Consider the following 20,790-nt stretch of genomic DNA (forward strand, 5'->3'; position numbering starts at 1 on the left):
GCTTTAATACTTTTCCTTTGCAAACCTTGGCACAGTTTAGTGATCTACAACAAAGATTGACAAACGTTTTCTATAAAGGGCCAGAGAGTAAATATTCTAGGCTTGATGGCCATATGGTCTCTTTCACAGCCACTCTAATCTACTATTGTAACATAAAAGCAGCCACAGAGAACATAAATAAATGGGCATGGCTTTGGTTTTGAATAAAACTTTATTTATAAAACAAGTGGCAAGACAGATCTGCCCCATACGCCATAGGTTACAGAAGTCTGATCTAGGGCTTTGGTATGGTCCTTTGATCCCCTCTACGAGTATAGAATGAATACTTTCTCTTTCCGAAATTAGGGCACTTATTAGAAGCACCGAACTTAAATAAGTCACTGTTTCTAGAATGATTAAAAGAGGTCAGTTTGCATGTGGTTTCCAGAATTTCTTTTTCACTCATAATATGGAAATGTGCAGGAGGTATGCTTCCCCTTTGAGTAATCTCACTTGCCAACCAAAGCCTTCCTGTATCTTCCCCAAAAGCTTCGTCCTTCTCTTCCTGAGCCCTCTTCCCCCTTCTAGCTCTCTTCTCGTTTTCCCTTAGTTCTATGTTTTTGCACAATCCTCCCCTACTCCTTTTCCATATTTCATCTTCATTTTCATCATACAGAATTTTGTAGCATAGTCTAACAGCCTAATCAAGAACTGAGTGTTAAACCTATGAACCTTTAGTAAAGATAAAGCAGTGTGTGCTAAAGCAAAAACTACAGCTACATTTTAAGTGGTAGATTTTTTGAGAGATATGTTCACTAGGACTGGTGACACAAATTCTCTGTGTATCAGTTTAATATCAATAATATAATGTTAATAATGTATCTACCTTATATGGTTGTTATACAGATTAAATGACTTTGTATTATAAATGGCTTAGAACGGTTTTAGTATTTAAGCTCGGGAACAAGGCAAAGATGTTTTCTCTCTCCATTTTTACTCAACATTACACTGGGTGTTCTATAAAAGAAAAGAAAAAAAAGCAGGTACTTAGATTGCAAAGAAGATATAAAACTGTCTTTATTTTTATATGACATAATTAACTCTGTAGAAAGAGTGGTGGTGCGGTGCCTGGGTGGCTCAGTTGGTTAAGTGTCTGCCTTGGGCTCAGGTCATGGTCTCGGGTTCACTGCTCAGTGGGAAGTCTGCTTCTCCCTCTGTCCCCTACCCTCAAATAAATAAATAAAAATTCTTAAAAATGAAAAATTTAAAAAAGAAAATGTGATGGAATCTACAAAAGAGCTACCAGAACTATTGAGTGTAGACTAGGTTGCAGGATAAAAGACCAATGTACAAAAAAAAAAAAAAAAAAAAAATCAATTCTGTTTCTATATTCTAGGATAAATGAAAAGATATATTGTGTTCATGGATCTGAAGGTTAATTATTGTTAAAAGGCCAGTTCTCCTCCAAAATGATCTATGGAGTTGAAGCAATCTCAATCAAAATTGAGCAGATTTTTTTTTTTTTGGTGGAAATTGACAATCAGAACCTAGAATTCACAGGTAGATTAAAAAGACCCAGAACCACCAAAACAACTTTTAAGAATAGTAAAGTTTGTGGCCTATAGATTATTTGACTTTAGGACTTCTAGAACTATAGTTATCAAGACAGCATGGTCTGGGTGGAAAGGTTGATAAAGAGCAAAAAAATGAATAAAACAGAAATTCCAGAAGTGACACACACATATACAGTCAATTGATTTTTGACAAAAGTGCAAATATAATTAAGTGTAGAAAGAATAGTCTTTTAAACAAATGGTACTGGAACAATTTGAAATGTATATGCAAAGAAAGGAAGGAAGGGAGGGAGGGAGGAAGGAAAGAAAAGAAAGAGAATAAAGGAAGGAAGGAAGGAAGGGAGAGAGGGAGGAAGGAAGGAAGAAAAAAAGAAAAGAAAATATTTTGACCCATACCTTGATACCTTGTACCATATGTAAAAATTAACTCAAAATAGATCATGGATTTAAATGTAAATCCTTAAACTATAAATCTAAAAGAAAAGACAGAAGAAAATTTTTGTGACCTAGGATTGGGCAAATGTTACTTACATGTAACACTAAAAGCAAGAGTCTTAAAGGCAAAACCAAAATTGTTAAATTGGACTTCACCAAAAAACCAGAGAACACTGTTAAGGGGATGAAAATATAAGCTACCTACTGATATACTTGCAAATCACATATCTGACAAAGGACTTGTAACCAAAATATATAAAAGAGTTTCAAAACTCAATAATAAGAAAGCAACCAATTAAAAAAAAAATGGGTAGGGGCACCTTGGTGGCTCAGTTGGTTAAGTGTTTGCCTTGGGCTCAGGTCATGATCCCGGGGTCCTGGGACCCAGCCTCCTGCCAGGCTCCTTGCTCAGCGGGAACCTGCTTCTCCCTCCCCCTGCTCATGGTCTCTCTCACTCTCTCTCTTTCAAATAAAGACATAAAATTAAAAAAAAAAAAAGAAAAACTTAGAAAAATGGGTAAAAGAACAAACACTTCATAAAAGATAATACGGATAGCAAATCACATGAAAAGATATTCAGTAGGGAAATGCTGTTTATTACAAAAATGCAAATTAAAATCATGAGTATCACTACACACATATTAGAATGTTTACAATGAAAAAGTCGGACCCTATCAAGTGTTGGCAAGGATGTGAAACCATGGGAATTCCCATACCCTGTTGACGGGACTGTAGAACAACAGTTCAACCACTTTGGAAAACAGTTTGTTAGATTCTTAAGAAGTTAAATACCTATGGTATGAGAAATTACTTTACTTCTAGGAATTTATACTAGAGAAATACAAGCATATGTCCGTAGAGAGGCACACATAGAAATGCTCATAGCATCTTTGAAACAGCCCCAAGCTGGAAACAACCTAAATATTCATCAACTGCATAATCGACAAAACAAAAATTGCACTATATCCATAAAAGGTAATATTTCTCAATAATAAGCAAACTGAACATGGATGAATCTTAAAATAATTATGCTTAGTGAAAGAAGGCAGAGAAAAGTGAGTGCATTCTGAATTATTCTGCTTATACAAAATTCTAGAATATGCAAACTTAGTTACAGTGACGGAAAGCAGATCGGTGGTGTCATGGGGATAGTGATGAATGAGGATGGGAGGTTGGGAGGGAGGGATTATTACAACCGGGCACAAAACTACTGGGATAACTGATATGTTCATAGTGCTCCCAACTGTGTGGGTGGATATATACACACGTACACACACGCACAGATATGTGAGCACGTGTGTGTGTGAAAACTTATCAAATTGTCAAATTGTATGCTTAACATATGTGCAGTTTATTGTATGTCAATTGTACCTCAATAAAACCATTAAAAGTTTTGGTAGTGTACTCTAATAAATTGTATAGCAACTCAAGATATGCATTTCTGGGTCAAGCATACCTTTCAATTTGTGTCCTTTTCTAACTAAATTTTGGATTAATTTTGTTGTAGTTTTTCCTTTTTTGTCCTATATTATTGCATTACATATAGAAGTTTTAGCTAATTGTTTTTGTAATAAGTTGGGGTATAAAAACACACACAAATACAAAAGTGTCATATTTCAGCAGGACGGTGAGATGCTAAAGGCTAGCAAAAGGCTCTTCACATGTGTCAGTTTAAAAAGCCCCATTCAAAGGATTGTCCATGGGATATAGGTCTCATTCCGCATTTCTTCTAAGTTGTCTGATCTCATTCATGCACTAACCAAACACACATTTCTGTGTCAGGCTTTAACTAATAAAAATACATGATATTGAATTTGCTTGCTCTCATATGGTTGATTATTACTGTAGTTTAAGCACTATATGAAAACCATAGATACTAGAAATTCGCCTGATGCTAGATGGGGCATCTCATCTCTGTATTATTATTATATTTTTTCTGTATTTTTTTTTCTTAAATGTTCAGTAGAATAATTTATTTTCAGAATCATTGTGACATTCTGACATCGAAGTGGTTTGCTTTTTATTTGATGCATTACTCTTTTTCAAAAATAGGATAAATGCCAAATGCCTCTATAAACTTCAGTGTTTATAGCACAGGATTATTAATTAAATGTAGTTCTTCACTTGAAAAATAAGTCTACTGGACTTGACCAATTGGAGTGTGATTAATTTAATGTAGTTTGAAATGTAGGAATGATCAAGTGCAGTTAACTTTTTAGTATGTTATTTCTATTTCCTGAAACACACGCCCCCATTTAGAGATTTTTTTTTTTTTTTTCCCTCCCCAGGCTAAGAAGATTTCTGTCCTTTTTAGTTTAGCCTTTGTGGGCACATTGCAAATATGCTACCTCACTATTTTTCAGGTTTACTGTAGTAGAGACAATACTTCATTTCTCTGCTTCTCACCTGTTTCTGTCTATTTATTTGTGTATAAGATGTCAAAGGAAAATGAAAAGTAACACCTCGAAATACCACCCTGAAAAAGAAAATGCCAACAAATTCTTTTCTGCACCTGAAGCTTTTAATTCTTTAATCCACTATGGAATGTTGCTTAATTACATATTTTATTATGCATAACTGAAAATTATGTACTTTAGTTTCAACAATGATATGAAAGCACGTATTGTTTATAAATAAAGAGAGGCTGGGTTGTCTCTTTTTTTACATTACAAATATTTGTGGAATTCTCACAGGTTCTCTTTCTAAAATTGGCTTTTTGAAAATTCTCAGTTCAGAGAGAAACTTCGTTTCAGTATTTTCTCGAGAAATCAGAAAATTCATTACTTTGCAAAAAGTAAGCTAATGTCAGAATATCATTATAGGCAAAAACCACTGAACAGTTTGAATATTTTCATAAAAGTTTCATCTTAATTTTAATGAGTTTCACAAAGTACTTATTAAGGGGAAAATGTTACAATTGTTGAACTGGGGATGAATCATCAGCAGTTCATTACATTATTCTACCTTTTTTTTTGGTATATCTGAACATTCCTATAACAAAGTGTATTTTTTTTTTTTTTTTTTTTAGAAAAAAAGGTTTTGTGTATATGGCTCTTAAACCAGGACAGCGGAATCTGGGAGTTAACATTTCATACACTTGATTTCAATTACTCTGTGACAGATTTTTTCATGTTAGCAGAATACACACTACATTAGATTTTTGAAAATTTTGAATGGTAATGAATGTTTTTACATCTTCTGCAGTTGAAAAAGATTTTATTAAGAAGTAGCCATAGGAATGCAAGGGTAGAGGGCTTGGGTTTGAAACCTATGAGACCGCTGAACAGCTGAACAAATCAGTTAGGCAGTACCTTCTATAACGAAACATTCTACGAATGATGTTGCTATTTCCTTTAAAGCATGTCTGAGTGTACTGCGATTCAGGGGGCCTCCGAAGGTTAAGAAGCCGTTGAGAGAGATTTGGTAAAATTTGGAAGTTAAAATGGGAAACAAAAGTGGAGTCGGTGAAACCTGTCCCCACATTAAGATGCTGTTGGACAAGTTCGTGCTCTGAACAAATGCTCACTTTGCATCACTCTGCTGCACACTCGATGAATTAACGGACATTAAATATTTGAAAGTTCCCAACATCCTCCTTTAACAGGTACTGGTTTTTTGTGAGTGGAATATCAGAGCGGCACACGGGGCATCATATCTTTTGGGGGGGCGCTGTAAAGACGTGATTAGATTCTGTCACTGTAATGAAAAGTATTTAAATACCACAAAAAGCAAATAATAACATAAAAAATTTCAACTAATAGTACAGAAATAATGTTCAATATTTAATTTAGAGCAAAATAGGTCACCTTGGAGTTTTTCTGTTTCCTTGGCGAGGCCACAAGTACGAGGTACTGTTTTACTGCATCTCCTCATCAAACGGGGCCCAAGTCTCATGCTTTTGACCACAATAGGGATATTAACAGCTGAAAATAGTTGACAGAAGGGGACTTCGTACACAACCCTGGTATAAGGCAAGAAGCCATAATGGAACTTTTTGGAATTATTTTGATAAGTTTGGAAATACATGATTCAAATAAGTAGGGTAATATAAGAAAGACTTAAAAATGTTGCTCGTTTTTTAAACATTAATTCCAAACTATTTTTATTTAACATTTGGTATTGTTAAACAGGTAATAGTATTCTGGACAAACACCTTCCACCACATTTCTTTAATAGGGGTACTTCATATTTTATCAAAAATGTGCATGTTAATAGAGTATAATTTAACCTTTGTCAAAAGACATGCAAGTATTTAGTATTTACATTAAAAGGATTGCCTCCTAAGAAACACTGAATCCATAATATGCCCCCTTTAAAAGTAAAAAATATTTATTTGTAAGATAAACTATAGCATCAGTATCTTCTGGTATTTTAAATGTGATTCATATTTTTGGACCTTCCTTGGTTTCCACACTATCATGCAGATTTTTGGCTTCCTTCAGCCAGGTAGTCCTATTTTTATTGGCTATATAATAGGGTATACACATTTTAATTGCTCTTTTGAAAATATCACCAGGCAGTTCAGAATACCTCATTTATTGATAATATTGTGACAATCAAGGACCTTAATATCAGCTGATGATAACAATAGGGAATAGGGCAGAATTTAATAATGGAATATATGGGATTGTCATTTTTACTCAATGCTGAACCATCTGAAAATGTTTTCTACTCAAGCTATATATTTTAGATAAGCACAGTTAGATATAGATATCACTACTTGGAAAAAAAAGACATTTCTTTTAAGCTCAGAATTCCTTAGGACTAAATGTTAATCAATACACAGTTTATACATAATATGTACAGACTTTAACCAAGTGCCACACAACTAGGGCACACATATTAGTTACCTTGGTTTTTAAGGTTATGTGTCAGCTCTGCATATTACGTGCCAAGGAGATACTGTCAACATTATTTTTTGCATAACGTGCAAGTATTATATGGCCACAGAGTGTAATACAAATTAGTGGCAAAGTGCTGAGGGAAGGAATCCATGACAGATTCAGATGCACGAGGTTGAATATTACCCGTAAACTACCTGACTCTGCTAAGGTCTTAACAGCACAAAGCGCTATATCATGCCCAGCTTTGAAAAGTTTCTGAAATACTTGGACACCATGAAGCTCGTTCAAGGAGTTTTACTGTAGCCACTGGTAGTAAGAGGACTGGTATGGACGATGAATGACATTGGGGGAGCAATGTGGAAGATCACCCGAAAGAAATCATTTCCAAATTGTGCCGTCTTCCCTGAAAACGATTTTGCTCACTCCATCATGACCATCACTGTTTTTTGATATGTGCTTTTATTTATTTATTTTTGGTTTAAAATATTGTATTAGGAAGATTATGCTGCTTAAAAGGTCTAAGGAAGAGTATTAGTATTGTACTGATTTCTTACACACAGTCATCAAATTCATTCAAAATGTTATTTCAAAAGAAGTTAGCTTATTGGGAATGGCAAAATCGTATTTGCAACCCAATTTTTCCTTCTAAAAAAATTAAAATTTCTGGCACCTTATATTCTGTTGGGCTGGATTAAAAAAAAATAAAATCAAATCAAAGACTACTCTTTGCTCTAGCTTTTCCCTCTAAACCCAGAGGAAAAAAAAGAGGAAGAAAGGATTTCTTAAAAAACTTCATGGCATATTACTTTCTATTTATTCTTTTTTTTTTTAACTACATGAAATCTAGTTTCTATTTTATTAGTTCAAATTTCTTTTCCTCAAATGGTTTTCTGAACTCTAAGTGAGCAAGAATGCTTAAAAGTTGTCTTCTCATTTAATAAAAAGAATTGAAAACTTTTTCAATACAATTTTAAGTTACAGCAAACCAGCTGCCTTCAAAGCAGTTCAGCTGTGCTTCAAAAGTAAATAGTACTTTTACAGCTGAATTGGGAGTCTTCAATGATGCCATTTTAGTTTCTTAAGTAAAAGTTCAACATTAAAGCAGCCCAGTTGCCTACCAATGAGCTCATCAGTGCCTGGAAAAATGTTAGGCAGGAAGAGATTGGACAATTTCAGAACCAGCTATCAAGGAACCCACACACCCCTATTAACATCTAGGAAGTCTTAAAAAGATGCATCAAAAGATAAAATGAATACAAAATGATAATCAAAAATCAAAACCCTGGCCTCAATCTTTTCCATGACCACCAGTATACCTCATTTTATATCGCGGAGTGTATGGAGTTTTATGTTGCAAGAATTTTGAAGATGGTGTTTAAAGTCCATGTGTGTTATTCTTATTTTCTTCCTTTAGTTCTTATAGTTATGACATACACAACCAAATGAGCTCAGAGTTCTTAACTTATATTCCATTTATAACTTAAAAAAATACATTGCTTACTAAGAGGTTTTTATACAGAAGGTCCATTTTTTCCCTACTTATGTTACTGATAAAGGCCTTTAAAATATTTATACATTAGCTTAAAAAAAGTGTTACCATAATTAAATATTGTGAAATAAATGCAGATGGATTCATTCTAAGCACGTAACTCCTAGAAGAGTGTATTTACGTTTTTCTTGGCGGGTCTTCTGACCATCCTTCTATCTCTGTTTATTAGGCAAAATGTTAACCCCAAACAGGTTATGGTCTTCGTTGTTAAACTTAAAAAATGAGCACGTGTTTGTGATTTAAATTTACAGTGTTTCGAGTGACTTTTCAATCGTTCTTTTTAAAATCAGTAAAATATCATCAAGAAAATATTAACATGCACCTAACTGAGAGGGCCATCTTTGACTCTTTAAAGTTACTTCACATAAGCAGACAACCCTACCATGTCATACCATACAAACAATTTTAATTGTGTAGTTACAGTCAATAACCACTCCTAATCAGAACATTTCTGCATAAAGAAAATTGTGATACACTTATAAAAACAGCCAGCTGTAACAAAATAGCTGGTGTTTTCATAGCCATAAACTCATAAAAAAGAAATACACCTTTATACAGAAATTTTATACAGATGTAGCTTTAAAATTGATTGTAAACCAAAGGAAGACACATTGCAAACATCAATTATTTTCACATTAATTGCATAATTTTCTAAGGTGATCTATTAGTTTTATTTACCTAAGCTTATTTGCATGATAGTAAAAATTGCATACAACAATAAGAGTGAAGCTTATAGTATGAATTGCTTGGATAACATAGAGCACTTTTTATAGGCAACTGTGTAAAGCACATTTTCTCTATTTAAAACTTTTAAGACACTTTGTTTTACTGCCCATCAAAATACATTTATAAATAGAAAAGAATCAGTATGGTAACAAGAGAAGCAATATTACATTTAACGGAAACTTCCAAAAAATTAATTACAACATGATGCTGCAGGATCTACAAATAAATAATGAGGACTAAATTGTGTTTCACATTTTCTTTTCATTTTTTAAAAAATCATGTAACAATGAGAATGAAAAAAATTACAGTGAACTTTTATTTCGAAAATAAAAACAAATTTGAATTACGGCAGTGCCATATAATACAAGGCATTTGTTGGCATATGTCATCTTTAAACTGCATTCCACAGTCTATAGTTCTTTTGTAACATACAATAGAGTAACAAACTCTTTTTTTTTCTTTTTTTAAAATAAGGGGCGAGTTTCCAAAGATCAGTGTGGAGTGTTACAGAAATAATTAAAGGAAGGAAATAATAATCACAGAAGTTATAATGCTTGTTTGAGGCTCCAGAATAATAATTTTTCAAAAAAAAAAAAAATCAACGGTATCATGCTTACGGGGTACACACCTTGATGTGTCCCGTGAACACAAATTTTAATTTTTAACACCAAACAATCCTCGATGCTTCACCTGGGGCTGCCAAGCAGTTTGTAAAACAGAGTAAAACATTTAGTGCAGTCTGCATTATCCTTTCTCAACTTTCCTGTTTGTGCAAGTTTCTGAAGATTCATTGGCCAAACAATGAACAACGAAGGTTTTCTGAGAGAATACAAGGTGGACTTCTCATTTCGTTAGTAAATACCAGTGGCACTGATGAAGGAAAATAATACTTTGATCTCAGTCTTTCAAGTCAGTGTTAATGTCCGTGTTTCCTTCCACTGACAGCTCTTCTTCTAGCTTCACCGAGAAAAGGGTGTTAGCATTTTTGTCTTGGACACTCTCTTCCAAATCCTTGAGCAACTCCTCTTCCTTGTATTCGGCCACATCCACCTCCAAGCCGGAGTTGTCCTTCAGTTTGCCGTGGTGCTTCAGATAATACCGCTGGTTCTGAAAGAACTTGATGATGGTGTACTTGGGCAGGTCAAGCTGCGCGGACAGAGTCTGGATGGCCTCTTCGTCCGGGTACAGGCCTACGTCTTGGATGAAACTCTGGAGGATGCCCAGGGCTTCCACGGAAATTTTCGTTCGCGGCCGGGTCTTCTGCCGGTTCTCGTCCTCGGCCTCTGCGGGCGAGGCCACAGTGGGCTGCCGCGGGGGGAGCCGGGGCCCGGCGGGCTGCTGCGCCTGCGCCTGCGGGGGCGGCGGCGCCGGCTGCTGCTGCGCCTGCGCGGGCGGCTGCTGCTGCAAAGAAACAAGCGGACAGTCAGAGCTCTGTCTTCCCTTCCGGGCGGCGGGCAAAGCCGGCTGAGAGGAGGAAACTGGGGGCTGGGGATCCCACCTGTAGTTTCTCCCACCTGGAGCTCCTCCGAGGGGCACAAAGATTCAGGACCAAAAGGGAGGCCAGCCAGATGGCCCACAGCAACAGGGAAAGAAGGCAAAATGATAGGAACCAGGAAGGGGAGGCCTGCCTAGGGTTTGGGGGGGCTACTGGGCTTCCTCAGCAGGGGTCAGTGGAGCCTCCCTGCCCTTCATTTTCAGTCTGGCTCACGGAAGTGAAAGCTCAGCGCGCCGAAAATGTGAGCCGTGAACTTCACCAGAAGGATACGCATCAGAAGGCGAAGACAGCAGAGCGAATTATGATGTAAATAATTAACAAAGATTTAATATGAAGATTGAGGAGTAAGGATTTCAAAGGCATTTTAGAAGGGGGTGCTACAGAGCCGTGGGAGGAAGAAACCTGTGTTTTGCCCCATTTCATCCATGGCTAAAGCATGGAGCAAGAATAGAAAGTCTTATTTAAATTCCAAATAAAATGGATAAATGCCTGCTCTTCTTCCGCATTATCCCTTCAGACTCCAAAGGATTTCTGAGATTCTCACGTTTGTGAATTTCCTACCAGTCAGTTCGGATTTAATACACACACAATTTCTTACCAAATTGCAGTAGGCTGACACTGCAAGTTTTTTCTTACTGAAAAATAAAAGTTTGATCCACTGTACAACGGCTAGCAAATTGTTTTGTCTATAGTAAACTCATGTGATTAGGATTTAAATTTAGTGTATACAGACACTTTTTCATAATTAGTGTCTGTATATGTGCTGTAATTTCCATACACAATTATACATAACAAATGTGTGACACATGCACATACTGTATACTCTATAACCATAATTCTTATCATCAAAGCAAATCAACCTGTAAGCGGCAAAATATTAGCACGTTTTTACTGTGCCTAAGCATTTCTTTTTATCCCCCTAAGAAACAATTTTATTAAAAACAATTTACATCTTCAAACAAGTACTATTTTTATTACTATACATATACCTTTCTCTTTTTTTTTGTTTTTGCTAAACAGTAAGTTTTTCAGGCTTTCATGATTATTTTAGTGCTTGATATCCTAAGGGATTCTCTTTTCCAATTTATCTTTAATACATACTCAAGGATTTTTTTTTTCCTAGTGGATGGATAACCCTATTATTGTTTTTAGCTATATATATTTTTTTTTTTTCATTCCCCACCCACCCCCACAGCAATACCAAAAAATAATGCAGGTGATTCAAAAAAGACAGTAGAATTTTAGGACTCTGGAAGGCAGTGGCATTTTCTCTTAAAGGGAAAAGCTAAAAACATCCCCTTAGATTTAACAGGAAAAGGTTCTACAGTTCCAGTTCATTCAACACGCTTCCTTAGAAATCAAGGCCATAGGGCACCACAAACTACCTGATCCCAGAGCTTTCCAATCTAGATTCATAGGGGAGTTCCCTCAGTAGATGAACGCAGGTAAGTCCCATGACATGACCAGCTAAGCACAAGGCTGAATCTGCTGGCACTGTGGTCTTTGGCCACCACCATGGTTAGTACGTCCTCTGCCAAGTCTGGAAATCCTGACCAAGGGAGCAGGTCTTTACACCACCCCGTCTCTTGCTGGCATAGGTAACTTGTGCCCGCTCACCTGGGGAGCAGCACCGAGCCATGGTGCAGGGGTCAGCAGGCCCGGTAAGAAAACGCCTCTAGACTCTCCTTTCCCAAGGGTGGTGGGAGAGGGGCTCTAAAGGAAAGACAAACAGACATGACTCACCCCTAACCTGTGTTCTGTGAGGTTGTAGGGAGACAGCTGCAAGGTGAAGGAAGGGCCGAGGAGTCAGAAACAAGATTCCAATTAGGTTTCCCTCCCCTCCTCTCTTTGGACAGTATCCAAGGTAGAAAGTTGAGATTGTACAAACCTCCTCTACAGAAACGGCAGTTAATTCCCTTCCAAAAGGGCAGTATTGATAGTCATTAAAACATAGGTGGTATTTTTTAAATGGATTAAAAAAAAATTTTGAGCTCTCACACAAAAAACAACCCAATTCTAACAAAGACGCACTTGCCAAACCACTAGGGCAAAAAAGGGGGATCCTGCCACTTAGTGGGTGGGGAGATGAGGGAAGAGGAACACAATACACATGCTGAAAAAAGTGTGCTAATTTTCCTTTTTTTCCCCTGAGCAAGATGGCAGTGTATCGTTATCTCTTGCTAAAGCCTATGTTTAGACTGGCGGGAAGAAGAGAAACGCTAATTTCCCAGCTAAGTTTAAAGCTCTATTTACTTAGTGCTATATTGAATCGGCCAAGGTAAACGAACCTGAATCTGCTCCGCTGGAACATGGATAATGTGGGGCGGCCTGTCGCCATGGTGATGCACCGCATTGCTCTCTTGTTCATAAATGGCATCACGTTCTGGCTGAGGAAGACTGAGGAACCTTCGGATCATGGAGAGGTTCTCCCACAGAGTCCTGTTTTCTGGAGAAGGATCTTCTTTCCAGCGTAACAGCTCACACAACCACCCCTTAGAGACAAGGGCATAATAGGTCAGTTCGTGCCTGTGGGGGGCTGATACTTTCCAGTAAGAGCTAAAAAGAAAAGACCCTGTGAAGTTAACTTTTCTCATAAGCTCAAAAACACTGCAATCTGCTTTTAAAAAAAAAATGTTTTTTAACCTGTTAAGAGAAAATAGCTGAGGCTATGAAGGAGGCAGGCTCTGTTTCCAATAAAATGTTCAGATTTGCATTGTAAAGGAGTCATGTTTTTTAAGATTCCAAGGGCAAGACACATTTACCATGGACTTTGCAATATGTGAAATAGGAGAAAAGCAAAGCTGAACGTGCTTCTCATCTTGCCCAGCCTTCCTGTCTGATGAGCGGCCATCTGAGATTCTGAAGGTATTTAAGAGATAAGATAGATTTTTAAAATAATTTGTTTCCTAAAAGGATTCCCAAAGTTTATGATTTTTATATTCGGAAGGAAACTATGTGCAAATTGTGTGTGTGTGTGTGTGTGTGTGTGTGTGTGTGTGACAGAGAAAGGACACGTGCTATAGAGTGAGCAAGAATGTTATCCATTGTAAAGCATAATCATCAGAATGGGTGTTAGAAGACTTCTCCAAAAAACAACTTTCCAGAAAGACATCTCAGAGCCTGTTTTTTCTGCCCACTGCAGTGTGCAACATATGATTCACCAGACAAGAATTTTAATAGATTTCCTGAACTGAGAGAGAAGGAAATGTCCAATGAATGCCAAAACCTGCACTTCTCTGATGACTCCCCTAAGGCCCTATTTTTGGTCCTCAGATTATCCAGAACTGCGTGGTCCAAAGGAGTATATCACCTAACAAAACCTCTCATCCTCATCCCAAACGTTCTTCATCTCAGCTGCATGATGGATGCTAGGCAATGGGGCAGAGAGTAAGAGGGACTGTCCCACCCAGACCCCCTTCACCAAGTAAGGCAACCACCTCCATCTCCATGCTGCCTGCTAAAAGCTCACAGCCATACTCTCCTCTGGAGCCGTGGTTGGAGTCACCTCACCTGGAGATGACTGGACAGTTACTCCACATCCTCATTGACTCCCTCACACCCTGGAGTGGCCAGTGATTGGCTGATCCAGGGGTACAATGTCCCTGCCCTCTACCTCCAAAGGGACAACTCACTTAATCCTTCAATTTACTCTCTGGAGATGGCCCTCCCCCTTCTTCTTGCTCCCTTCCCCCATCAATACAGACTACCTGAGACCATAATCTTACTGGACCCCTTCCTCTTCCCTATCCTCCCTCACTTCTTCCAGGTCCTTCACCAAATCATAGACCCCTGATTCCCTGTCTTAGGCTCTGCTTTAGAGACTTGACCTAAGATGAAGGGATTTCTTGGAAATTCCAAGTAAATTACTTGGATGAGAGTGGAATGAGCACAGTTTCTTTATTACCTGATTTTTAGAACTAGCCAAGGAGAGGGAGAGAGAGAGAGTGTGTGTGTGCGCATGCACGTGCACGTGTGCGTTGTGATTGTTATCGGGGGTGAGACCAGAGAATGGTATGACTTCTCTTCTTCCCAAACTGAGCCACTGGAGAAAATTCTCCTTCCCCTTCCAACTGCAATATACAGTGAAAAGAAATAAGGCCCATTCTTCCTCAAACGGCTGATTTGAGAGAATTTAAAAGAAAAGCTGGAGAGCTGATAACATCAACTTCCCAAGGCCCACATATTAACCAGCCAAGGGTGAGTGACTGTTGCTAAACCTCATGAGATCTACTAATTTTTCTGAGACATTTGTTTCCCTACTCCGCAGGTCTTGTAATTAAACAAACACGTACAAGGGGTCGGTCATGCAATCATGCACCCATTCAATGCCACTGAATGCGTAATTCAAGGCTAAGAGAGCAAGCAGTAAACTGAAGATTTACCTGAGAGAATATTAGTTAAAAAAAATAATAATTGTGATTAGAATGTCACTGAATATGCTTCTTTTCTAACCACAGCAACTCTATGTTTATTTCCAGAAAAATATGATGATGTGTCATATTTTAGCTCTATTTATATGAGTATAATATTAACTCTCAAACTGTATTTGAGTATTTGAAGTATTTGAGACCCACTTGCATATGGTGCCCTGGAGATGTTTATTTAGCTCTTATTGGCAAATATTTGCTATCTGGATTGAGCCATGAAAACATTTTATATTTTCCTATATCTCAGCTATTTCTTTACACTTTACCTCTAAGTTCTGATGTTGTGCAGGTTTTAGATACACACCTTCCTGCAGGCTTGAATATTAACTATGGTGAAGATGACGCTCCTCTCCTTTGTCTCTGCTCTTCACCTACAGCAAACTGAGAGCCCCCCCCCACCCCCGTGCCTGAACAGAGCAAATTGCTACAATTCTATTTACCTTTCAAGATGTTAGAAGGTTCATAAAAAACAACAGAAAAGTTATTCTGGGGAGGGTAGTTTTTTTGTACTTAGCTGGTATTGTATACTCTTGCAGTAAGTGCTAAACATGGAATATCTAAGATTTTTTTTTTTAAGAAATAAAAGTTTGTAACTAAAAATTGCTAAAAGTTAAATTAAGAACAATTCACATAAGAAATGCTTCTTGAAGGGAGCTGAAAAACTCCAATAATTTTTCCAATCCTTTAGAACTTCTTAAAGTAACAGATCAGTTAGCACTCGGATATATGTGAAAAAACATGTGGATCACAGATGTTCTTTGGAAAAGAAAATCATTAGTTCTTTTAAAATGGCTAATAATGATAGCTAATTCCTAAACAATCACACTCACGCTGGTTTAACAAATATTTCAGAAAAGGAGCTCTGACTCATTCAACAAATATTTTGCTCATATTGTCACTTCTGTGTATCTATACTTATGAGATGGATCCTTATTTTTATTAATTGCCCATGACTAACATAACATTTCCAGTAGTTTGCTATTAACCTCTGCCCTTAAATAATACTTCTAATTCCTTATCTAAAAATAATTTGATGAATTATAAGTTTGAAGCATGTCTCTGCTAGCCTTTCAAGAGACATGATGATTTTAAGAGACTGAAATCAGATGCTTCTTAGAAAAATATTTAACGGTGCAGCTGGGAACTGTTAGTTCTACAAGGGTATTCCAAAAAGAAAAAAAAAAAAAAAAACTAAACTAAAAGCGGGGAGTGCTTTTCTTGATGTGTGTATCTCTTAAAAAATAATGGAAAACAGACATTTTGACACGCTAGTTCTTTGTCAGTAGAGACACTGGCTCATTCCCAATTTACGCTGGCAAAAATAAGATTAATTCATTCTAATGCTATTTAAATACCTTGGAATATTCTGACTACCTCAAATCCTATCAATTGAGACTCTATTAATGATGACAGTAATCTGATCTATGTTTTGCCCAAAGTGACTAAAAAAGCCAAAAGCTTTCTAATTCCCCAATATCCTTTACTAGGTCACTTTTCCATAAGTGATATTGTTAGTGCGAATAAACTTGGTAAGACAATGAACATGTCAGAATACTGTAATATCTGACAAATAATGATGATTCCCCTAAGTACTGTATTAGTTTTTAAATGACAAATGTATAGATTTACTTGGTAGAGGAGAGACAAGAAATGAAATGCAGTACTTTGCTGCAAAATGTGAACATAATTACATTTTTAAGAGCGGTCTCTGGGACTTGAAATATTGTAAGACCATAGGCAGGAGTTGTGAGCTACACTCCAAATTAAATTAGATCACGACTGTTCCGTACAGTAGAAAAGACAGGAGAGTAACAGCCGTAAAATAATGAGACGGATCCATTCTCAGAAAACTAAAATGGTACAAGGAACAACCTAAACTTTAAATGTAGTAAATTTGCCAAGCAACATTACACTGCATATAAAGAGGGCAAAATATAAACAGTAGCCACATGTAAATAAATTAGTAAAACTTTCAGGATGTTACTACTTTTCAAACTGACGAAGTTTAATTTGACACCTTCTGTTCTAAACCCTTTGTTTCTATTCAAAATCACGCCTTGAGCTGTTGCTATCAATCACAGCGCTCCCCCTATTACTTAAAAAAAAACTGGCATGAACCCTGAATAAGCTGAAAATGCCATGCAGATGAATTCTGAGATAATATGTTCAAACCTGTTATATACAACACAAATCCTGTAAAGTTATGTATTGTAAACCTACATTTATTGAGAACTAAAAGTCTTAAATCCATCTGCCACAAAGGAAATACTGTTATGTACTTTATAGTAACCAAGAACCATCTGCAAATGTCTTGCTACCGTAAGCAAGAAAATGGTGCAGAAGATGCATAAACCTAAGACTGCATGAAATAAATAACATTCGTTTGACTGGTTTTGGTGAGGGATCTATTAAAAAAAAATGTAAGATCGGGGGGAAAAAAGGAAAGAGAAAATGCAGAATGACTGCCAAACCAGTACTGAAAAAAAGCAAAACAAACTCAATGACAACACAATGGCAATTTATTATGGTCCATGAAACACATGACTGTATGCTCATTTTAAAGGAAAAATTAGCAGTTCTAAACTCAATATTCTAATGATGTGCTTTACTGACAGAATCTTGTTGTACCACATTTAAATAAAAATCCTGGCACCTTCATCTCTCAGCTGCTAATTTCCAACCAAACTCAATCCCTGATTTCGACTCCACTCTTTTTAGAACAATTAATTCAAGTCAATTCAGTTTGAACATTGTAATGGAGAAGGGGTATGCAATGATTTTAATTGAGTCGGAGAAGTAACCTCCTTTCTTGAATGAATCTATTGTACCTCTACAGACTCACGCACGTCAAAAAGAGAACCCTTCCAAGGGCCTGTTCTGTGACAAAGGTGGGAGCACGTAACACAACTAGTTTTCCAGGGTAAAGAGGCTTCAGCGTTCTCTGAGAAAAAAAGTCATTTCCTACAGTATACAGGTATGTATCTGTTACTGTTAGGTACGTATACATTTTAAATCCAAGAGCTATAAAAATGAAAGAAAGAAAATGACAATTCTTGCTGCAATGAAGAAGGAAAGACACATTTTAAGAAATGGAAGGATAATTTGAATTCTAAAAAGCAAAACATTTTACAGTCTGTATTTATTCCCCCTCACCCTCATCTTTTAGGTGTTATTTGCAGGAGTATTTTGTTCCAGTCTCTGGGGCATATAGTATAATAATATATGATATTAAAAGAAATCAATCTAAATAGGGACGTATTTGATACAAACATTTTAGTGGAAAGCATGAATTACACTTTAGCAAGTAGTAGGAACAAGGATTAAGTACATAATCCATTAAATAGTACTTCCAACACAAAAAATTCAGTATTGTAGACTAAACTACACCAGGCATTTTGAATGAGTACATTTTCAACAACAACTAACTATAAAGCTAGCAATTTATCATTCAGCAAATAATTTTCTACTTTTAAAAGAATCCGTAAGTGTTACTTATGCTAATGAAGACAGTTTTTAATCTGCCCACAAACATGCTAATAGAGGGCAATTTTTTTTTTTATTTACAAAGCTGTCGGCACTCAAGGGTAATTTCATATCAATGTTCTATAAGCTGGGGGGAAAATGGGTTCTAATTGTCAGAGCTGCGGAATCTTTCACCTTTAGCATGAAGGTTTAAAGCTATCACAAAGACGCAAAGTGACTAATGACGTTTTAAGCTACCCCTTTAACATCCCAGAAGCGTTCCATTTTCACACTTTTTATGTTTTTAACACTCACTGCCTCAAATACAGTCTCAACACACAGTACTTTTCTGGGGGCCCCGAATGCAGAGACACACAAGGCTTCCAGGTCTGAGGCCTGGCAGCTTCACGCACCAACTTCGACCCTTTTTCAAGAACAATCATCACACTTCAGTGAGAAACAGAACAGCGACAAAGCAATATTGAAAGCATTTTTAAATTATTTACTAGGTTAAGAGGGTGAAATGATACTTTAAATACATCAAATTTCATTGTCTAGGCCATTTTTTGGTGGCAGAGTGGTATTGATCTTTCCAAATGCTTAAAATTAACTATTTTCCAGAAGGTCATTATTTGATTAAAGGCATTAAAGTTGAGGGCAAGAAGCGATGCACTTTTTCTTCTTTCCCATTCAAATCATCGTATAATTTAATAAAAACCATCCCATTATGTCCTGTAATAAAAATGCTTATCTTAAGATACTGTTCTTTACCTAACATATTAACCTTTAAATGTTATGAAGTTCTTCAGAAGAAAAACCTTTGCTAAAGCAGATTATTCTATAACATAATGAGAGGCCCCCACCATTAACATTAATAAAGATACATGTTCTCTTCTATGGAATTAGTAGGAAATACATTAATCTTTCTCCCCAGTTTAATAACATCTACTTTGTGTGCAATGAAGAGAATCTCAGCAGGCACCATGAGTAAGTTTTCCTGCTAAGTTAACAATGGTCTTATTCAAGAAAACATGGGAAATGAGTGTGAACAGAGACATAGCAATCAATTTTCATGCTAAAAGTGGCACATTACATCCACTTTATTTAAAGATGGGTTTTAGAAAGAAACACTTAGGGTCGTGAGTTCAAGTCCCATGTTAGGTGCGGAGCCTACTTAAAAAAGAAACAAATTTAAATGGAATACTTCTGTGTGTATGTATTCCCCAAATATGTTTATTTTCAAGGTATGGTTTCTGATATTTGTATTTGCTGAAAAGAAAAAAAAATCATGATATTTAAAAATGATTATGATTTTTACATTTCTCTTTCCAGGTTATATAAAGAACTTATTATCTTTGCCAAAAATCTGTGGGTTTCCATATTGTGGAAATAGGACAGACAAAGACTACCCATAAATTTCTCATGAGTCCATTTTTGCTATTTTGTCTTTAAGAAGTTAAATGCACCTAGCAGAATTTCCTGGAGGTTTCTTTCTTTTTTTTTTTTCCTAGAGGTTTGTGTTCATACAATCTGAGGAAAAACTCCCATTAAAATTTAGTGAATTTTGAATAATCAGAATCATAATTTTTTAAAAGATTTTATTTATTTATTTGACAGAAAGAGACACATCGAGCGAGGGAACACAAGCAGGGGCAGTGGGAGAGGGAGAAGCAGGCTTCCCGCTGAGCAGGGAGCCAGATGGGGGGCTTGATCCCAGGACCCTAGGATCATGACCTGAGCAGAAGGCAGACGCTTAATGACTGAGCCACTCAGGCGCCCTAGTAAATAATTTCTATTACGCAATTTTGCTTAAAATTTAAGCAAGTAAAAGAATGAAAGTGGTTTTTATGTTCCTCTCTTTTCTACCTTCTCAAAGCCACTGACTTTATGGCACACATAAATATAGTGTTTTTTCTTTTGCTACAGATTGTTTGATCCATATTAAGATTATCAGATGACAATCTGGCCAGAGTGATAAAAACAGTTCTCACTGAAAAAGGTTATTGAGAAGGAGATCTTACAGTTTAAAGAATATTTTCAGGAGAGAGAATCTCAGTAGGGAGAAAGAAGGAATGAAGAGAAAAGCATGAAACTGTAGATAATATATTAAAGTAGCAAGAAAATAATTTGTAGTTTGAAACAGAATTTTTCCAAAGCAAGGCTGCCTTTTCCTTTAATATATTAGATTTGGAAAATATCTAACCTAAAAGTTTAATTTTTCTTATACTTCATAAGCTAACCTGCTTTTAAGATAGTTTCTTCAAAGCTTAAATGAAACAAACAAAAATCTGGCTTATAT

The 20,790-nt window shown here is 36.5% G+C and overlaps 1 protein-coding gene across 6 annotated transcripts in view; it reads right to left on the minus strand.

Annotated features, from left to right (window-relative positions):
• Positions 1-7,662: 7,662 nt before the first annotated feature.
• Positions 7,663-20,790, minus strand: part of SATB1 (SATB homeobox 1) — a 100,144-nt gene continuing 87,016 nt past the window's right edge. For 4 of the 6 annotated variants that reach the window (XM_080797328.1, XM_080797331.1, XM_080797329.1 and 1 more), the window contains 2 exons: positions 12,891-13,094; positions 7,663-10,508 (listed from right to left, as the gene is read on the minus strand). In XM_080797328.1, the coding sequence (XP_080653454.1) occupies positions 10,005-10,508; positions 12,891-13,094 (708 nt within the window). In that variant the 3' untranslated portion in view covers positions 7,663-10,004. Of the gene's footprint in view, positions 10,509-12,219; positions 12,316-12,890; positions 13,095-20,790 lie in introns of all 6 variants that reach the window. The other 2 variants (XM_080797326.1, XM_080797327.1) reach the window with 1 other exon arrangement.

This window comes from Martes martes (genome assembly GCF_963455335.1).
Source record: "Martes martes genome assembly, chromosome: 1".
Lineage (NCBI taxonomy): Eukaryota > Metazoa > Chordata > Mammalia > Carnivora > Mustelidae > Martes > Martes martes.